Source organism: Xenopus laevis, chromosome 7S (assembly GCF_017654675.1).
Source record: "Xenopus laevis strain J_2021 chromosome 7S, Xenopus_laevis_v10.1, whole genome shotgun sequence".
Taxonomy (NCBI): domain Eukaryota; kingdom Metazoa; phylum Chordata; class Amphibia; order Anura; family Pipidae; genus Xenopus; species Xenopus laevis.
In genome coordinates, this window is record NC_054384.1 from 77,612,264 (window position 1) to 77,628,890 (window position 16,627).

At 40.2% G+C, this 16,627-nt stretch overlaps 1 protein-coding gene across 5 annotated transcripts in view; it reads right to left on the minus strand.

Moving 5' to 3' along the window:
- Positions 1–16,627, minus strand: part of samd11.S (sterile alpha motif domain containing 11 S homeolog) — a 138,237-nt gene that overhangs the window by 95,140 nt on the left and 26,470 nt on the right. For all 5 annotated transcript variants that reach the window (XM_018227833.2, XM_018227832.2, XM_018227838.2 and 2 more), the window contains exon 3: positions 3,183–3,352. In XM_018227833.2, coding sequence (XP_018083322.1) covers positions 3,183–3,352 — 170 coding nt within the window. The remainder of the gene's footprint in view (positions 1–3,182; positions 3,353–16,627) is intronic.

Consider the following 16,627-nt stretch of genomic DNA (forward strand, 5'->3'; position numbering starts at 1 on the left):
GCACCCTGCACACCCAATCCCCCCCAAACTTAACTGTGCCCCAAAGTTCCTCCATAACTACAGAGTTTCACACTAATGGGGTAATATAATAAAAACAATCGTGTTTGAACTAGTAACCTATAGCAACCAAGGGTTACCAGAACATTAATTTCAACCCACACCCCATTAAAGTGTCACGATTAGGCAAATCACACTAGCAAACATCCCAATAGTACCCATTTTCATTACACAGTCCAGAAATGGGGACAGCTCAAGGGGTGGTTCTTACTGGAAAGTGGGTGTTTGGGGTAGATTTTTGGGGGCTTACAGGTTTGAAACATTTCTATAATTAGAATAAAAAACAGGTAAAGTCTTGTTTATTCTTAATAAACCTATAGGGGCAGATTTTGGATGACTGCCCGGCTAAGAACAAACAAACTTTCTAGAGGCTGTAAATATGCTATAAATATCCTTCATGCTACAGATATTTCCCCCAGTACAATTTTTTTGTTATCTGTCTTCCAGAAACCTTATTACTCTTATGGTCTAGACATCACAGTCCTCTCCAAGGAAATTCTTATTGTTGTCAGTGAAAGAGAGACAATGGTCTCCCAAAGGAGGTTGCATGAGCCCTGCCATTCTACTAACAGAAACATAAAGAACCCTAAATTTGATGATGAAATGTTTGAATTGTTGTTTTTATGGTCTATGGGGAAATACTTTTCGTTCTCTCTCAGGGGCATCAAATACAAAGAGCTGTAAGACAGGCCAAGTTCCCAAAGCAACCAGTCAACACTCTGCTCATGTGCTGAGGTGAACTTTTTAACCCACAATATAAGCAGGAATAGAATTTTAAAAACCAGGAGGCCAAACTAATTCCTATGGTCATGCAAAAACAGAAATCAGTGGATTACTAGCAAATCCTCTCAGCATAATCACCTTGATTGTTACATGGATCAATACTGATTGCCAACTAAGAATTTCTGATGGTCATCAGCTTATTGGGAAATGTGTAGAACAGAAATTAGAGCCTCTCTCATCAGTACATGATGGTATTCAGAAATCAGTTAGGGAGTCTGGTGAGAATTACAATCAGATGGTAAATGCCATGCTTTACTGAAGGATCTGTTAGGCCCCCCTTTGTGATCTGATTGCTGACTCATGGATAAAATATTTGTTAAGCCCAAACTGCCCCAACACCTGGGTGATCAACTGTGAAAACCTCTTCTTTGGCAACCTAGTTAAATAAGCAGATCTTCTAGGGCAGTAATCCCCAAACAGTGACTTGTGAGCAATATGTTGCTCTCCAACAACTTGGATGTTGCTCCCAGTGGCCTCAAGAAGGTGCTTATTTTTTAATTCTTGACTTAGAGGCAAGTTTTGGTAGCATAAAAACATGTGTACTGCCAAACAGATTCTGTCAATCCACATAAGGGCTACCAAATAGCCAATCACAGCCCTTATTTTGCACCACCCAGAAGCAATTTTTTGTTCCCTCTTTTTACATCTGAATGTTGCTCATGGGTAAGAAAAGGTTGGGTACCCCTGTTCTAGGGAATACTGGAAGATCAACACTGCAAAATCTGTTGGCGCTATTAACACATGTTAATAATAGTAAAGATTAAGGTGCAATAAAGACTATTAAGTCTGCTTGCAATACTCTACTTTATATTATTGTCCCTTGTATTATGTAAGAGAAGTAAATATAGAGCAACAAATGTGTCCCTTGTATTATGTGCTCCTAGTAATAAAGGTGGCCATACACGATAAGATCTGCTCGTTTGGCTGAGCGGATCTTTCCCCGATGTGATCATCAACAGTTGGGCGATATCAGGTTAATCCGAACGTTCGGCCCTAGGGCCAAACGATCAGATTATACAAAGGAATTGGGCGCCGATGGATCGTAGGACCACATCAACTATCTGCGGGAAAACTCAAACCTGCCTGATCGATATCAGGCCTATTTTTGGCCAGATATCCATCGGGGAGACCCATCAGGCGTCCCAGCCAGCTTTATTCTGCCAGTGTATGGCCACCTTTAGGGTGACAGGGACAGTGGGAGAGCTCAGTGTAGCCTCTCTGTGTGATTTAAATTATTTAAGAATATGTTAAAGTCTCATGTGCTACAGCCTCAGGTGAGCCCTTAGAGATCTCAGGGAAGGGGGGTGTCCAGAGCCTGGGATGTGAGGCCCCAGAAAAGTCCAAAGCAATGTAGGAGATCCTTGTGAGCAAGGGATTACTCAGAGGAGGGATGGTTAGAACTTATAGGAATAGGATCACAATATATAAGAGAGGGCTATTGAGTTATCAATCAATTTGCTGTAATGCCCTTGGTCCAATAAAGGCCGTTTTATCCTAAACTGTGGGTGCTGGACTAATTTCTTTGCTAGTATTGCCAGTGGAAAGTGGCCATTGAAGGACGTTCACCCAGCCAAAGAAGGGAGTTGAAGTTGTGCTGACTACTAATCTGCCATCAATCCATTTAATGAAATAGAATATGTCTGAGAGTGCTGGCACTTGTATTTTCAATCTGAAAACACTATGGTGCACACTTTCATGACTGTAAGCCATTAAACTCCATAAATGTTGGGTGGTTTTGTGTCAGCTTAAATCTGCCTCTTGTGCCATTACCAGTACAGTTTGTCAGGTCCATGCATATTAAAAGGAGTAATAATGTTTCAGGAACTAAGCAGTTAATGGAGAAGTGTGGCCTTAGGGTAACCTCAGGTTCAGTCACAGTCTAAAATTCCAGACTGCATGACATCTGGAATGTGTCCAACAAACACGTCTGAGACAAGCAATGTATTTGCTGCTCACATTTGTCTGGAAGATCCTTCTGCCATCTAATTGTGGCTGATTTTTGCCTGGTATAGTTCGCAATATCATTCATGCATTGACCAGTTGTCACATAAGATAGATACTGTTAAGCTGTAAGGAAGCTGCAGCCTAGCCAAGCCCTTTGCCTCCCTGAAATTATAGCAGAAGCAGTGGTGTGCTCACAGTTCCCTCCCTCACGCCTCGATAGGATCAGTGAAAGCAGCAGGTGCTGTACAAAAGGCATGCACAGATCCTGTTTCCATGAAAATGTTGCCAGCATGAAGGAGGGAGCAGCCAAAATGAGCCCACACATGACGGTTGTTCAAAGCCAGTACCCTTAGGGCAAGGGGAGCTTGTAAAATGGAGCGTCTCGTTAAGACACGTACCTTCTTTTCATGATACTGATATGCAGATCCTCTTCCAGTTTCACAGACGGGTGTTCTCCATTCCCCTTGGGACTATCCTCTCCTATGGAGAACACTGAGCAAGGCTCCTTTTTGGGTATCCTGCCCGGTGGCAGAGGAATGGTCCTTTTCTCAGCTAGACGACCCCGGTTCTGAAAGGCAAAGTTTTAAAATTAAGAAACTTCCTGGAATAGGCATTGTATAACATATATATCATAATAAATGCACTTTTCTTTAAGTTTTTTTGCTGATCTTTACTTTGATATATGTATATATACAGTCTAATAAGCCATATATATCCATCATTGTATCCAATAATTTGAATATATCACTTGTTTTTACATAAGATGAACAATGTTATACACCTGTCCAACTTTTTCCATATAGGTGGTTGATTACCTAGTATACCATTGCCTCTTTTCATAGGGCATTTATATAATGATCCCATCTTCAACACTTGCCTGGGCAATCAGTTGGTGTAACTAGCAATAGTTTGATAAAATCCCATTCTACAACATATTTAAAGGGGATGTAAAGGCAAAAAATTAAAATCCCATTTTTAATTTTTTAATGAAAAAGAAATCTATCTCCAATATACTTTAATTAAAATGTGTACCGTTTTTATAAGAAATCCCCCCTTCGTTTTACTTGCTCTGACAGCTGCAGATAGGAAACTTTAGACAGTCCCTAATTGATCTGCAGGGAAACAATCATACTTTCAAATGGCAGAGGGAGCCCCCCCCCACCTTACTCCCAGAAATCTAGCAGCTCTGTTTGTTTCCCTGTAAAGCAGCCGGTGACTGTGTAGAGATTTGTATTGCACAGCCCTATCTCCCAAAGTTATGTCCGACTAAAGCTGGTGACAGTCACCCATTGATATTGTCAGATCGTCAGCCCCCCCCCCACCTTACTCCCAGAACTCAAGCAGCTCTGTTTGTTTCTCTGTATAGTAGCCGGCGACTTTGTAGAGATTTGTATCCACAAACCCAGTGCAGTCTGTATATTCTGATTAGTAATCAGTCTTGCTGTATTGGCTTCTATGGCAGATATCATTTGACTTGTGCTGTTTTGATAATTTATGACGATCCCTAAGCTTAACCTCCCAACTGAAGCCCACACTGAGCATGTGCGTAGTCCTGGTCTTGCAAAGATTGCAAACAAAGTTACAAAAGGAAAGCCCCCTGCGCCAACTTTTAAGGCATAAATCATTTGTTTAATTAGGCTTCTGGTGCAGTAAGTTCATGTTTATATTAAGTATACAAAATACAGCATTTCCATCATTATTCTATTTTAGACTTGAGGTCCCCTTTAACCTTTCAGAACTTGGGTTGATCACATTAAGTGGAATGGTTTATTACTATATCACCAACCGCCTTTAAGCCATAGACTTTAAGATCTTTCTCTCCCTATCGACCGATTTTAGTGTGAACCGACAAATCTGTCAAATTATCGGTGGGCATCCAACGATTGTGCATCTAACGTTTTTTTATCTGACATCAGTCAGAAAACCGATTGGTCAGGTTAGAAGATTTTCATTGTTCACAGTGAAATCTATCTATTGTCCAATTGTTTGCAGGGCCAAGCAGGCAGCTACCAACAGTTGTCCTACCTTCAACTAGACAATATTGAAACAGTCATTTTTGCTGATGAACAAATCCTACATTTAAACAAACGTTTCAAGATAAGCTTGGTCCTACAATAATGAAAAGATCTTTTAATAATCTTTTAATAACGTCTATGGCCACCTTTCTGAAAAAAAAAACATATTGCAGTGAGCAATAAACTAAAATGCATTTGTGCACTGGCGCAGGGGACCTCAAAACAGCCTAGTGTGAAGTTCAAGTAGAGTAAAGCTGGCCATAGACTTGCAGATATTTAGCCTCGTATCGTACGAACTATCGCACAGCCCTATCTCCCAATCTTAAATACTTAAAAAAACAAATCAGACAACGTTCTGGCCATGACAGTACAATCATACGAAAGTTATGTCCAACAAAAGCTGGTGACAGTCACCCATTGATATCGTCATGCAGAGAAATTATTGTTAGCCGACAGAAATCCTTTAACCTGTCCGACCGACTAAATGACTGATCGCCATGGTACGAATAATGTTGGGACAATCCAAAAATTATTCTAAAGGATTTTTTGTGCAACTTTATATTTGGGTCTATGACCAGCTTACTTTAAAGCCAAATCTCTGTTTACTGTCCAGTATATGCCTTAAACTATAGGAGAATGGATGTTATTACCATGTATTACCATACCAAGTAACCTTGTTATAAGCTACTGATCTGACAACAAAGGGGATGGTCTCTGTTTTAATGAAAGCCAAGAGGGAAGGTTAATATGGGTCATGACATAAGTGTGGCATGTTACCAATATAGCACACCACCAACCTTGGCCAAAACTAACTCTGTTGGCTGGAAAAGGTTTAGACCTCCAGGCTCCAGCCCTTTATGTTCAATTAAGAACTAAAGGAAATATGGTCTAAGAATAAGGGGCCACTTCAGGGGCGTAACTATAGAGGAAGCAGACCCTGCGGCTGCAAGGGGCCCAGGAGGTATAGGGGCCCCACGAGGCCCTAATTCATACACAATTTCAATAAATATTGGAGAAACAAGTCAACCTCTAAACATTTTGGGGGCCTGAAAAATAATTTGCTGTGGGGCCCAGTAATATCTAGTTACGCCACTGGGCCACTTCAAACAAGGATAGAGAAAACTTTCCATTTAGACTTTTGGTGTCATCAACACTTGTTTCTCCTCTCCTTCTTATGTAAGTTGCTCTGTGTTTGCCACTAATTCTGCCAGTGGGTAATGGAATAGTAGTACAAAATGCCACCCTTGTCTTGGGTTCCAAAGCTTTATGGCCTGTCTTAATGTGCCACTGTACAGTAATGTATTTTTAATGCTGAATTATGTAACTTAAGGCCTAGCTTGATAAGCCAATAACAGACAATAAAAATAATATAAAAAATATATTGAATTATATGATGAAAACTGGGTAAGCAATATGCGTTTCCTTGCCAGGCATGAGACAAGTAAAATCCAGTGTGACTGAATGTGCATGAGAGAGAAAAGATAGCAGTTGGATCATAAAAACCATTTATGGCTATTAAGGTGCTATGGGGCAGTTAGCAGCAGTCAGCGAATGTCTAGGGACTCGTGATTAATAACGAAAGGACATGCAGGCATATAACAGTGACACCAGTAGGGAAGGGGACTATTCATTAAAGCTATTCTAAGAGCATGTGTATCCCATCAGTGCAAGAACCACACCTGCCTTTTAAACAACTCCTATTACGTAAAAATTAAAAAAAATAATAATCTGGAACTTTCATTAAGGAAAGCACGCAATCGTCGTCCAGATGGACATTTTCAAAGAGTGATACCTCATATTTCAAAAAAAATAAAATTAATAAGTAATCACTTGTATTACTGGAGGTCTATTCTCAGGATGCTCAGAAATTCATTTGTATAACCTTGCCTAACATGTGCCGCACCAAGGGCTCAGCCATTGCAGAAGGGGAATGAGATGGTCTCTGGGTGTTTATTGCTAGAGCTACAGTTAATACATTATAAAGCTCTCCCAGCCCAGCTCCCACCTCCCTGGTTTGCAGGAGGAGGTCAAAACAGCTGCATCCCCAGCTGTGACATCTGGAGCTGGGCTGAAATGGAAAGGCTCCCCAGTCAGGGCTCGTCAGGCTTTAATTGATCCCAGCGCTGCACGTCCCTCATCGGCAGCAAGCTGTGAAGAGCGTGCGGAAGCACAGAAAGGAAAAATAACAAGCCAAGCACTGCTCCCATGTTAACTCTTGCACTAACAGACATTATCTACTACAGCCATAACAGCGATGATAAAAAGAGCTCTCTATCAGTACTGAATATTGCTGGACAGGAATTATATATTTATATTATATAAATAACTCAAAAACCACAAATAATAAATAATGAAAATTGCAAATTGCCTCAGAGTATTACTCTCTACAGCATACTAAAAGTGAACAACCCCTTTAACTGTATACAGAACTCATAAGCTCTGTACCAGCTTCTTTATAATTTCTCTTGACTAGGGATGGGTGAATTTTTTCGCCTTGTTTCAGCGCAAAAATGACGCCCATAGACTTAGACATAGAAAAAAATGGCGAAGTGAAACGGGTCAAATTCGCCCAAGCCTACTTTTGACCGATCATCAGGAATGACAATAACATAAAATAATACCATTTTATAACAAACATAAATTGCAGGACTTTCAGAGGAATATAAATCCTGTGGCTTTCTTGCTATGTCTGCACTACATTTATTCCCAAACAGCCAAGAACTAAAGGTGAGCCAATACTGTTTATAGTGAACTACATGCGCTGGCCAACATGATGCTTCTATAGATGACAACTTCATACACGATTGCATATCCTACTATGGTACATAGTTATTGGTTGCTATTGCCCCTCCAACTTATCAGAATAAGGGCACAGACACATGTGGAGATTCAAGGAGATTCAATAGCCCGGCGACAAATCGCCTCTTCTTCAGGCGACTAATCTCCCCAAACTGCCTTCCCGCCAGCTAGAATCTAAATCGTCGGAGGGATGGCACTTGGAGCGCTTCATTTTCCTAAGTCGCCCAAAGTTGCCTCACAAGGAAACTTAGGAAAACGAATCGATCCGAGTGCCATCCCGCTGGCAATTCAGATTCCTGTCGGCAGGAAGGCAGTTAGAGGAAATTAGTCGCCCGAATAAGAGTCAATTTGTCGCTGGGGGGCTAATCTCCCAGTGTGTCTCTGCCCTTATATGTAACAAAGATAATAACAGTACTAGCATGGCCAGCTTTAAAGGAGAAGGAAAGGTTAAAACTAAGTAAGCCTTATCAGAAAGGTCCATCTAAATATACCAGTAAACCCCCAAAGTAATGCTGCTCTGAGTCCCCTGTCAAAAGAAACACTGCATTTCTTTCCTTCTATTGTGTACACATGGGCTTCTGTATCTGACTTCCTGCCTTCAGCTTAAACCTCATTGCCCTGGGCAAGAGCATGCTCAGTTTGCTCCTCTTCCCCACCCCCCTCCCTTCTCTACTGTAATCTGAGCCCAGAGCAGGGAGAGACTCAGGCAGGAAGTGATGTCACACCATGTTAATACTGCAGCTCCTATCCTAAACAAACAGAGAGTTTCTAGAGCTTTTTACTCAGGTATGGTAAAACATTCTACAGAATAAATATAGCATTCTAGCTTGCATTATTGCAGCTAATCTATTGGCAATAAAATGCCCCCGTAGCTTTCCTTCTCCTTTAAGGAAGCCTTGTACCACATATTGGATATGGCCAACAATAAGTGATTATAAAATGAGTGATAATGAGTAACTAGACTTGCTTGTATTGCTCATGCAGGAGGACTGTCACTATTGGTTGTAGATCATTGGCATAGCACTTTACTTCCATTATCAAGTGTATTCAAACCCTGAGCTGCTTCCAGAAAAACAGTATCCAGTTATAGTTTATGCGTGGAAGAAGCACATTAAGAGTCAAGAGTCAAGGGAGTCAAGAGTGAGTTTATTGTCATTTCATCCATATACGTTTGTACAGTACACAGTGAAACTAAACACAGTCCTCTAGGACCATGGTGCTACACACAAAATAGATGTACCGGACAACAGACAAAAAGTGCAAGTGCAAGAATATGCAACTCCTACAAGACCGGACAGCATAGTGCAGGGACAGGACAATACAGTGTACACTCAGCAGATGTAATATGTTAAGTAAATAATGCTAAACGTTAGACATGATGGGTGTATCATTGTGACATGACAGTAGCAAGAACATGATAAAGAACATGACAAAGTGCAGATGTGCTCATAGGGAACAACTGTATCCACTGGCTATTCATCCATACAATGGCGTACAGTGGCTGTGTAACGTTGGGGTATATAGTAAGGTCAGATGGAGTGTGTGTGTGAGAGAGATCTGTCTGGTCCCTGAGTATTCAGGAAGTATTGCAGGAAGAAACTGTTACACAGTCTGGTAAGTGCCACAATGCTGGTGACTTTACGGATGCAGCGAGTGGTGTAAATGTCCGTGATGAGTGGTGTAAATGTCCGTGCTGTCTTCACTATCCTCTGTAGGTTCTTGCACTCCATGACAGTGCAGTTCCCAGCCCAGACAGTGATACAGCTGCTCAGGATGCTCTCGATAGTCCCTCTGTAGAAGGTTTTGAGTATGGATGGTGGGAGATGGGATTTCCTCAGCTTGCGCAGGAAGTAGAGGCACTGTTGGGCTTTCTTGGCTAAGTAGCTGGTGTTGTGGGACCAGGTGAGGTTCTCCGCCAGGTGGACACCAAGGAGTTTGGTGCTTTTGACGATCTCCACATTAGAGCCGTCGATGTACAGTGGCAGGTGGTCACTCCTAGTCACAATAAGACAATACATTTACTCCCAAGGAGCATTTTTTAAGAGGAGCACCTTTTTTTGTAAATCATTGAACAGATATGTAAGTGGTGGTCCAATTTTCAGTCCCTTAACCAGCAAATAGATCACACATGGTTTAGATAAGTCCTATATCATTTTCCGTTCTAAAATAAGAACTTTATTATAAAGTTTATGGCACTGATAAAAAATACTTCCATTTACAAAGCCTCATCATGAGCTATGAGAACTGTTTGAGGGGGGTTACTGAGCATTATGGAGAGCAGATGGGAAATCTAATGACAAATCGTATGTCACATTTGGCATCTTGGTTTGGTGAAAAAAGATTTTATAAGCTTGGTAAAATTATATCCGTTTTATTCAAACAGTCATTGATTGCAACTCAATGACCAATAAAAGTAGAAACTAGAAATGGCTAGAACCGATGGTGAAGGGGTTAAGAGAACTGGCCAAATGCTTATGGTTTTTGGATTCTTAGAGGTCCCCTGCATTTACTTAGGAAACCATGTCCTGGGGTGAAAGTTAAAGAAAAAGCGCCTGTGTATCCACTACTGGGAGACCTGAAATATTAACCTTTTCCATATGTGACGGAAATCCTGCAATCCAGACTGGGATCTCTCACATCCCCCACCCCTCAAACCACCCTGCACTTTCTCTCATAGATAAATGATACTTTCCTCCTTGTGAAAAGCTACTGCTGTCTTTTCATAGGTATTAATAGGGATATTATTTATCATCACACACGTGGAACTCAAGAACCAACACAAAACTAAGGAGAGATCAGTCTATGGAATGTAGAGAAGAATTAACTTTCACAGCAGTAATTAATCCCAGATCAACATTCTAGCTCTGAACTAGATTTATTTCACACATGAATATATGTGGACCAGCAGAGAGACAAGCAGATTCTTTGAAAGGTATCACTACATATATTAATCAATCCTAATATTCTTCTTAATTTCCCACCCTGACAATGTTCCCACAAGATGTAGTTGGGAGAAGGCAAGTGCAACAGACACTGCAGCAAGTAGAAAAATCATTGCTCAGGGGCATTTTTATTAAGTTGTGTAAAAGAGTGCCACTGGAATACAATTTATATCACCACATTAATGCCAAGCTAGACAGTGTAAAATCATGCATATTTATAAAGCTGTCTTATACTTTAATCAAATGAGCAGCCAACTGTATGAATAGGGCATGAAAGAAGTGTTAGCTTGAAAAAAAAGGCCATGTAAAAACTGGCCAGGTCTAGAGTGCCGTAAAGTATGAACATTATTTTCTGCTTTCGTCTGGCACAAAAAAAAAATGCATTATAAAAATGCCAATTAGCTCTTTGTTACTAAATTCTGTGATTGTGATGCCTGGCATTAATTCACACATATGAAAAACATTGAGGCTTTATAATACATATATTTTATTTTACACCTTTTTGTCAAAATATTTTACTCTTTTTAAACATGACCCTTAGGGGCAGATTCACTAACTTCGAGTGAAGGATTCAAATAAAAAAAAATTCGAATTTCAAAGTATTTTTTGGGTACTTCGACCATCGAATTGGTTAAATTCGTTCGAATTCGAACGAAATCGAACGATTCGAAGTAAAAATCGTTCGACTATTCGACCATTCGATAGTCGAAGTACTTTCCCTTTAAAAAAAACTTCGACCCCCTACTTCGGCAGATAAAACCTACCGAAGTCAATGTTAGCCTATGGGGAAGGTCCCCATAGGCTTGCTAACCTTTTTTTGATCGAAGGATTTTCCTTCGATCGTTGGATTAAAATCGTTCGAATCCTTCGATTCGAAGGATTTAATCGTTCGATCGAACGAAAAATCCTTCGATCGATCGATCGCAGGATTAGCGCTAAATCCTTCGACTTCGATATTCGAAGTCGAAGGATTTCAATTCGAGGGTCGAATTTCGAAGTATTTTTAACTTCGAAATTCGACCCTTAGTGAATCTGCCCCTTAGTATCAACTGTGAAAATAGTTTCTTTCTAGCCATTTAAAATAACTAATGTTGCTTCTTTCATGCTTTAAGACAGGACTGATATGACAAAAGATTTCCTTCTGTACAGGTACTTTATGACAACCTGTTATCCAACAGAAGGGGAGACCAAATTCAGCTGGGGGTCTTTGTAGACAATTTATAGGTTTGGATAGTAAAACTGGGCCCAAAACACAGTGGGTTAAATCTTGGAATCTCCCAATAAATTATATTTTTTAATCACTGAATCAACATTTTCCTATAGTACTCCCATCCTGATATTTATGGTTTTATCCACTCCACTAGATATTGCTCCAAGGTGGCACACCTGCACTCCCTATGGTATGTGCTAGATGCTGCATACCTCCATTTGGCATGAGTTTGTTTTCCATGACCTTCACACAATGGGGTAAATTTATCAAAGAGTGAAGTTCCGCCACTAGAGTGAAATTCCACAGCTCTCAATTCATTTCTATGGGATTTTGAAAGGCGTATTTATTAAAGGGTGAAAGTGAAAGTTCACCCTTTGATAAATACGCCTATAAAAATCCCATAGAAATGAATGGGGAGTGGCAGCATTTCACTCTAGTGGCTGAACTTCACTATTAACTTCACGCTTTGATAAATATACCCCAATGTGTTTTTGTGACTTTAGCATTGTTTACCCAAAGAAAAATCTCCTTTAAAGGAGAACCAAACCTAAAAATGCCATATTTTATATACTGAACTTATTGCACCAGCCTAAGGTTTCAGCTTCTCAATAGCAGCAATGATCCAGGACTTCAAACTTGTCACAGGGGGACACCATCTTGTGACATATACATATTGGAACATTTCTATTCTATGTGTACTGTATATTGTTAGTCAGTCCCTAAGCTCAGTAAGTGACAGCAGCACAGAGCATGTACAGTGAATCAGAAGAAAAGAAGATGGGGAGCTACTGGGGCATCTTTGGAAACACCAATCTTCCCTGCTAAATGACTGTGGTGGCCTTGGGCTGGTACAGAAGCTCAAAATATAATGTACAACGTTTCTAGCCTACTTATTTGTTTAAAGGGGTTGTTGTTTGAGATCACTTTTAGTATGATGTAGAAAGGGATATTCTGAGACAATTTGCAATTGTTTTTTATTTTTTATTTGTGGTTTTTGACTCTTTATTCAGCATCTCTCCAGTTTGCAGTTTCAGCAGTCTAGTTGCTAGGGTCCGAATTACCCTAGCAACCATGCATTGGTTTGAATATGAATAGGAGAGTCCTGAATAGAAAGATGAGTAATAAAAAGTAACAATAACAATACATCTGTAGCCTTACAGAGCATTTTTTTTTAGAAGTGGTCAGCGACGCCCATTTGAAAGCTGCAAAGAGTCAAACGAAAAAGGCAAATAATTATAAAATTATAAACAATAAATAATAAAGACCAATTGAAAAGTTGCTAAGAATAAGGCATTCTATAACATACTAAAAGTTACCTTAAAGGTGAACCACCCCTTTAAGTCTTAGTTCTCCTTCCTACATAGCTGCCCCTCAATATTGTCTCTGATAAAGGTTTTGTGTTCATTTAATTAAGTTACAATCCTATAGTGCTTAACATGTGGTCGACCTTCAAGGTATTCTACTGGTCAGACCACAGGCCAAACAGATAAGATATCGTATGACTAGGCACCGAAAGTGATGAATAAATACTATACTATTGTTCCTTTTGGTCTGAATGATTAGATTTGCAGTAAGTAAAGAGAATCCACAGCTCCTTTCAGTTTCTCATCTGCTGATGCACCTGCCTACAAGGTGCATTGTTAGACTTGGACAGTTTTAAATTTGGACAGACCAATTGCAATCCATTTCGGCAGCATGCGTGCCCAGACAGGGGCAGTGTGTTTGTGAATTTGAGACTAGATTTGGTGGTAGCAGTCTTCACTAAAGGTGGCCATACCATACCCCCCAACATTTTGGAATTAAAAAGAGGGACAAAAAATTTTTTTCCGAACATAGCGCAGCAATTTTTTGAACACACCCCTTTCTGTGGCAACACCCCCTAATTACCATGTTTGTTTTACAAAATTTGGCAGGTTATGAAAGTTTGAAAATATTTCTCCTTATCTAAACTGTGTTTCTGTATCTCAAAATTGTTACAAAGTATCTTATTTGCACCTGTTAGCTGTTCTGGGCTCTCTGCTAAAAGCCAATTAAGTGAGAAACTTTGTTTCTTTTTCTGGCTGTTCAGTGCAGAGAAGAGGGACTTTCCAGTACAAATGAGGGACTGCGGGTTGAGCTGTCAAAAGAGGGACTGTCCCTCCGAAAAAGGGACAGTTGGGAGGTATGGCCATACACGGGCCGACTGGCAGCTTTTCGTGCTCAGGGAACCTCCGACGGGTTTGCCAAACGATATCTATCCAAAAGTTGGCAGATAACGATTGGGCAAGGTTAAAAATCCCATCGGATTGTGGGCGATATTGCCCACCTCAATGTGTGCGTATCGGGTAAATATCCGCTTGTTTGGTGAAATGAGCGGATCTCTACGTAGTCAAGTCTACAATCTGTAAGGTAATTAGGCCACAGCTTATCAGTTTTATATATTTTTGCACTGCAGTATTAAGAATCTGAATCTAATGATATAACAGTGTTCATGGAGTTTTCATGGAGGCTGCACTGTAGAGCCTTGGGATACGGTTAGGTTCCAGCTTCCAGCGACATGCAAGCTCACTGCCTGTAAAGGCTGCCAGCCATGGCTCACACACATAAAACCAAACAAAACGTAAGCAAACAAGAGTCTGTTTCAGCAAGCAGGGGACAGCCAAGCACAGAAAACAGAGACTTCTCTCCTCCATTATATTCAGAAACCCTAATAACAGGTGTTGCGCTATTCCTTGACCCTTTAATCATCAAACTTGCCAGTGATTTCTATCCCCCAGCAATACTTTGAATACACAGAGTTAAAGTATGCTGGGGACATATTAATGTGACCAGGCTTATTTCGGCATTGTGATGTAATTCTACAAGGCTGCTACTGCATTTAATGTATACACCTTGCAAGTCCATGCAGCCTGTAAAGCAATTCAATCTAAACATCAGACAGGGCTTTCAGGTATGCTATGCCTCCCATTGGACATATGAACTAGTACCTTGTAGATTGGGATCATCTGCTTGAAAATCATAAAATATGACCAAGTTTACAGTATCCAACAATTTGCCCTGTGGGCTGACTGGACAGGCAATAAAAAAAGGTGACTGCTTTAAAAATAATAATAATAATAATAATAATGTAAATATATTATGCGTCACGTATACACGAGTCTACCTGTATGTATAGCATACCAAACCAAGCCACAAGTCATACATTCTCTATAACAAAGACATTGCTTACAACAACTACAACTGATTTTTTATAGAATTAAAAAAATGCATGAGTAAAGGGGGAGATACACAGGCAGAAGAAACAACACCGGCAACAATAGTATACCTTGCAAAAGAAATTATTATGTTATATACTAACCTCTCTTTATTATTTGCTTCGGCTCTATCTGAGCTACAGCAATAAACCTTATTGAATTGGCGTTGGGGTTTTTGCACGTTAGTGTAAGGTTTATTAAAAGGGCATTATACGCCTACGTTTTCCTGCAGAATTATGGTTATTACAGAGGAACACCTTTGTTGGCATATGTTATTGCAAATGCAAAGGAGAAAATAACTGTTGTTGCCAGTCAGGCTAAAAAAAAGACTGAACTGCAAGCTGACCCAATAACCCATATATAGAAGCAGCAAATGGGCATAGTTCCCCTTTAATTCTCAAGATGTACATTAAAGCCTTGAAGCAAAGGCCCTGAAAGTCTAGGGAGCAGGTTTGATACTGAATATAGTGGAATATAGCTCATTTTAATATTTCACAGATTGATTCAGGCTGATTTGCACTGTGGTTCCAATAATTCACATTGAATCTGAGTGATGAACACAAAGCAATGATTAATTACCATGGTTTCAATTTAGCAGAATCAATGAGCTCTTTAAACACGTCTGATTCGCTCATCTCTATTGCAATATGAGCGTTAAGTAATGTTTTCAAATCAGTGAGACCTAGCTAAGACACAGAGACGTTTCCCACCCCTTTTATGTGGCGATATGGCTTGAGAAAATCTTGGAGAAGCCGACACATTGCTTTAGGAGACTATACCGACTATGTTTCATGAACTATGTTCAGTGGGGGAACTCTAAAATCTTAAAATAATCTTTATATTTGTTTCCATAAAAAGCACACAGCTCCCAGAAGCATCACTACAACAAGCATACTAAAGCCTAATGCAGGTAGGCAGTTTTTATGAAGGCAATGGAGGCAGAAAGTCAGGGAGACCCGATTTGGAGATGCCAAAAAACCGAGAGCATATAACATGTTTCTCCTGGCTGGCAGTCTTGAAGAGAGGGACATCATATACAAGCACAACTGACTTCTAAGTGTAAAGGGAATGTGTAAGTAAAGGCAGTTCCCTTTATCCACATGACAAGTAAGCTACTCTTGGGAATACTGCAGGCAAAAATGAAAAACTTGTTTGTCACCCGTAAATTACTAAAACTGTGAACCCCCCCCCCCCCCCCCCCCCCCCCCATTGCTGCCTATTTGGTACCCTGGCAATAGCCTGCATCAAAAAGAAACTTCAAGACTCCATTTAAGACTTAAAAATGGCTACGCAAGGGTCATGTGCAGGAGATCCAGTCAGTTATCCAACGTGAAGAACAACTGGTTTAATATCGAAAAATTAATCAGCATACCTCAATAGCATATCACTCGATAGAATTACAGGGAAGGGTAGACCAACGATGAACTACTAGCCCAATACCAGTCCACTAGTAATGTAGCTGAGGGGTTTGTTTAAACAGAGCGTGTTACCAACATAAAAATGGGGGGGTTGGTAGGGCACAATGTTTCATTAGTACTGCATAATAGCAAAACAGTATAAAAAATAAATGGACCTATGCCATTAGATTGTCAAGTATAGGCAGAATACATTTTCAACACAAGTTCTATTTATTGTGTTGTATTG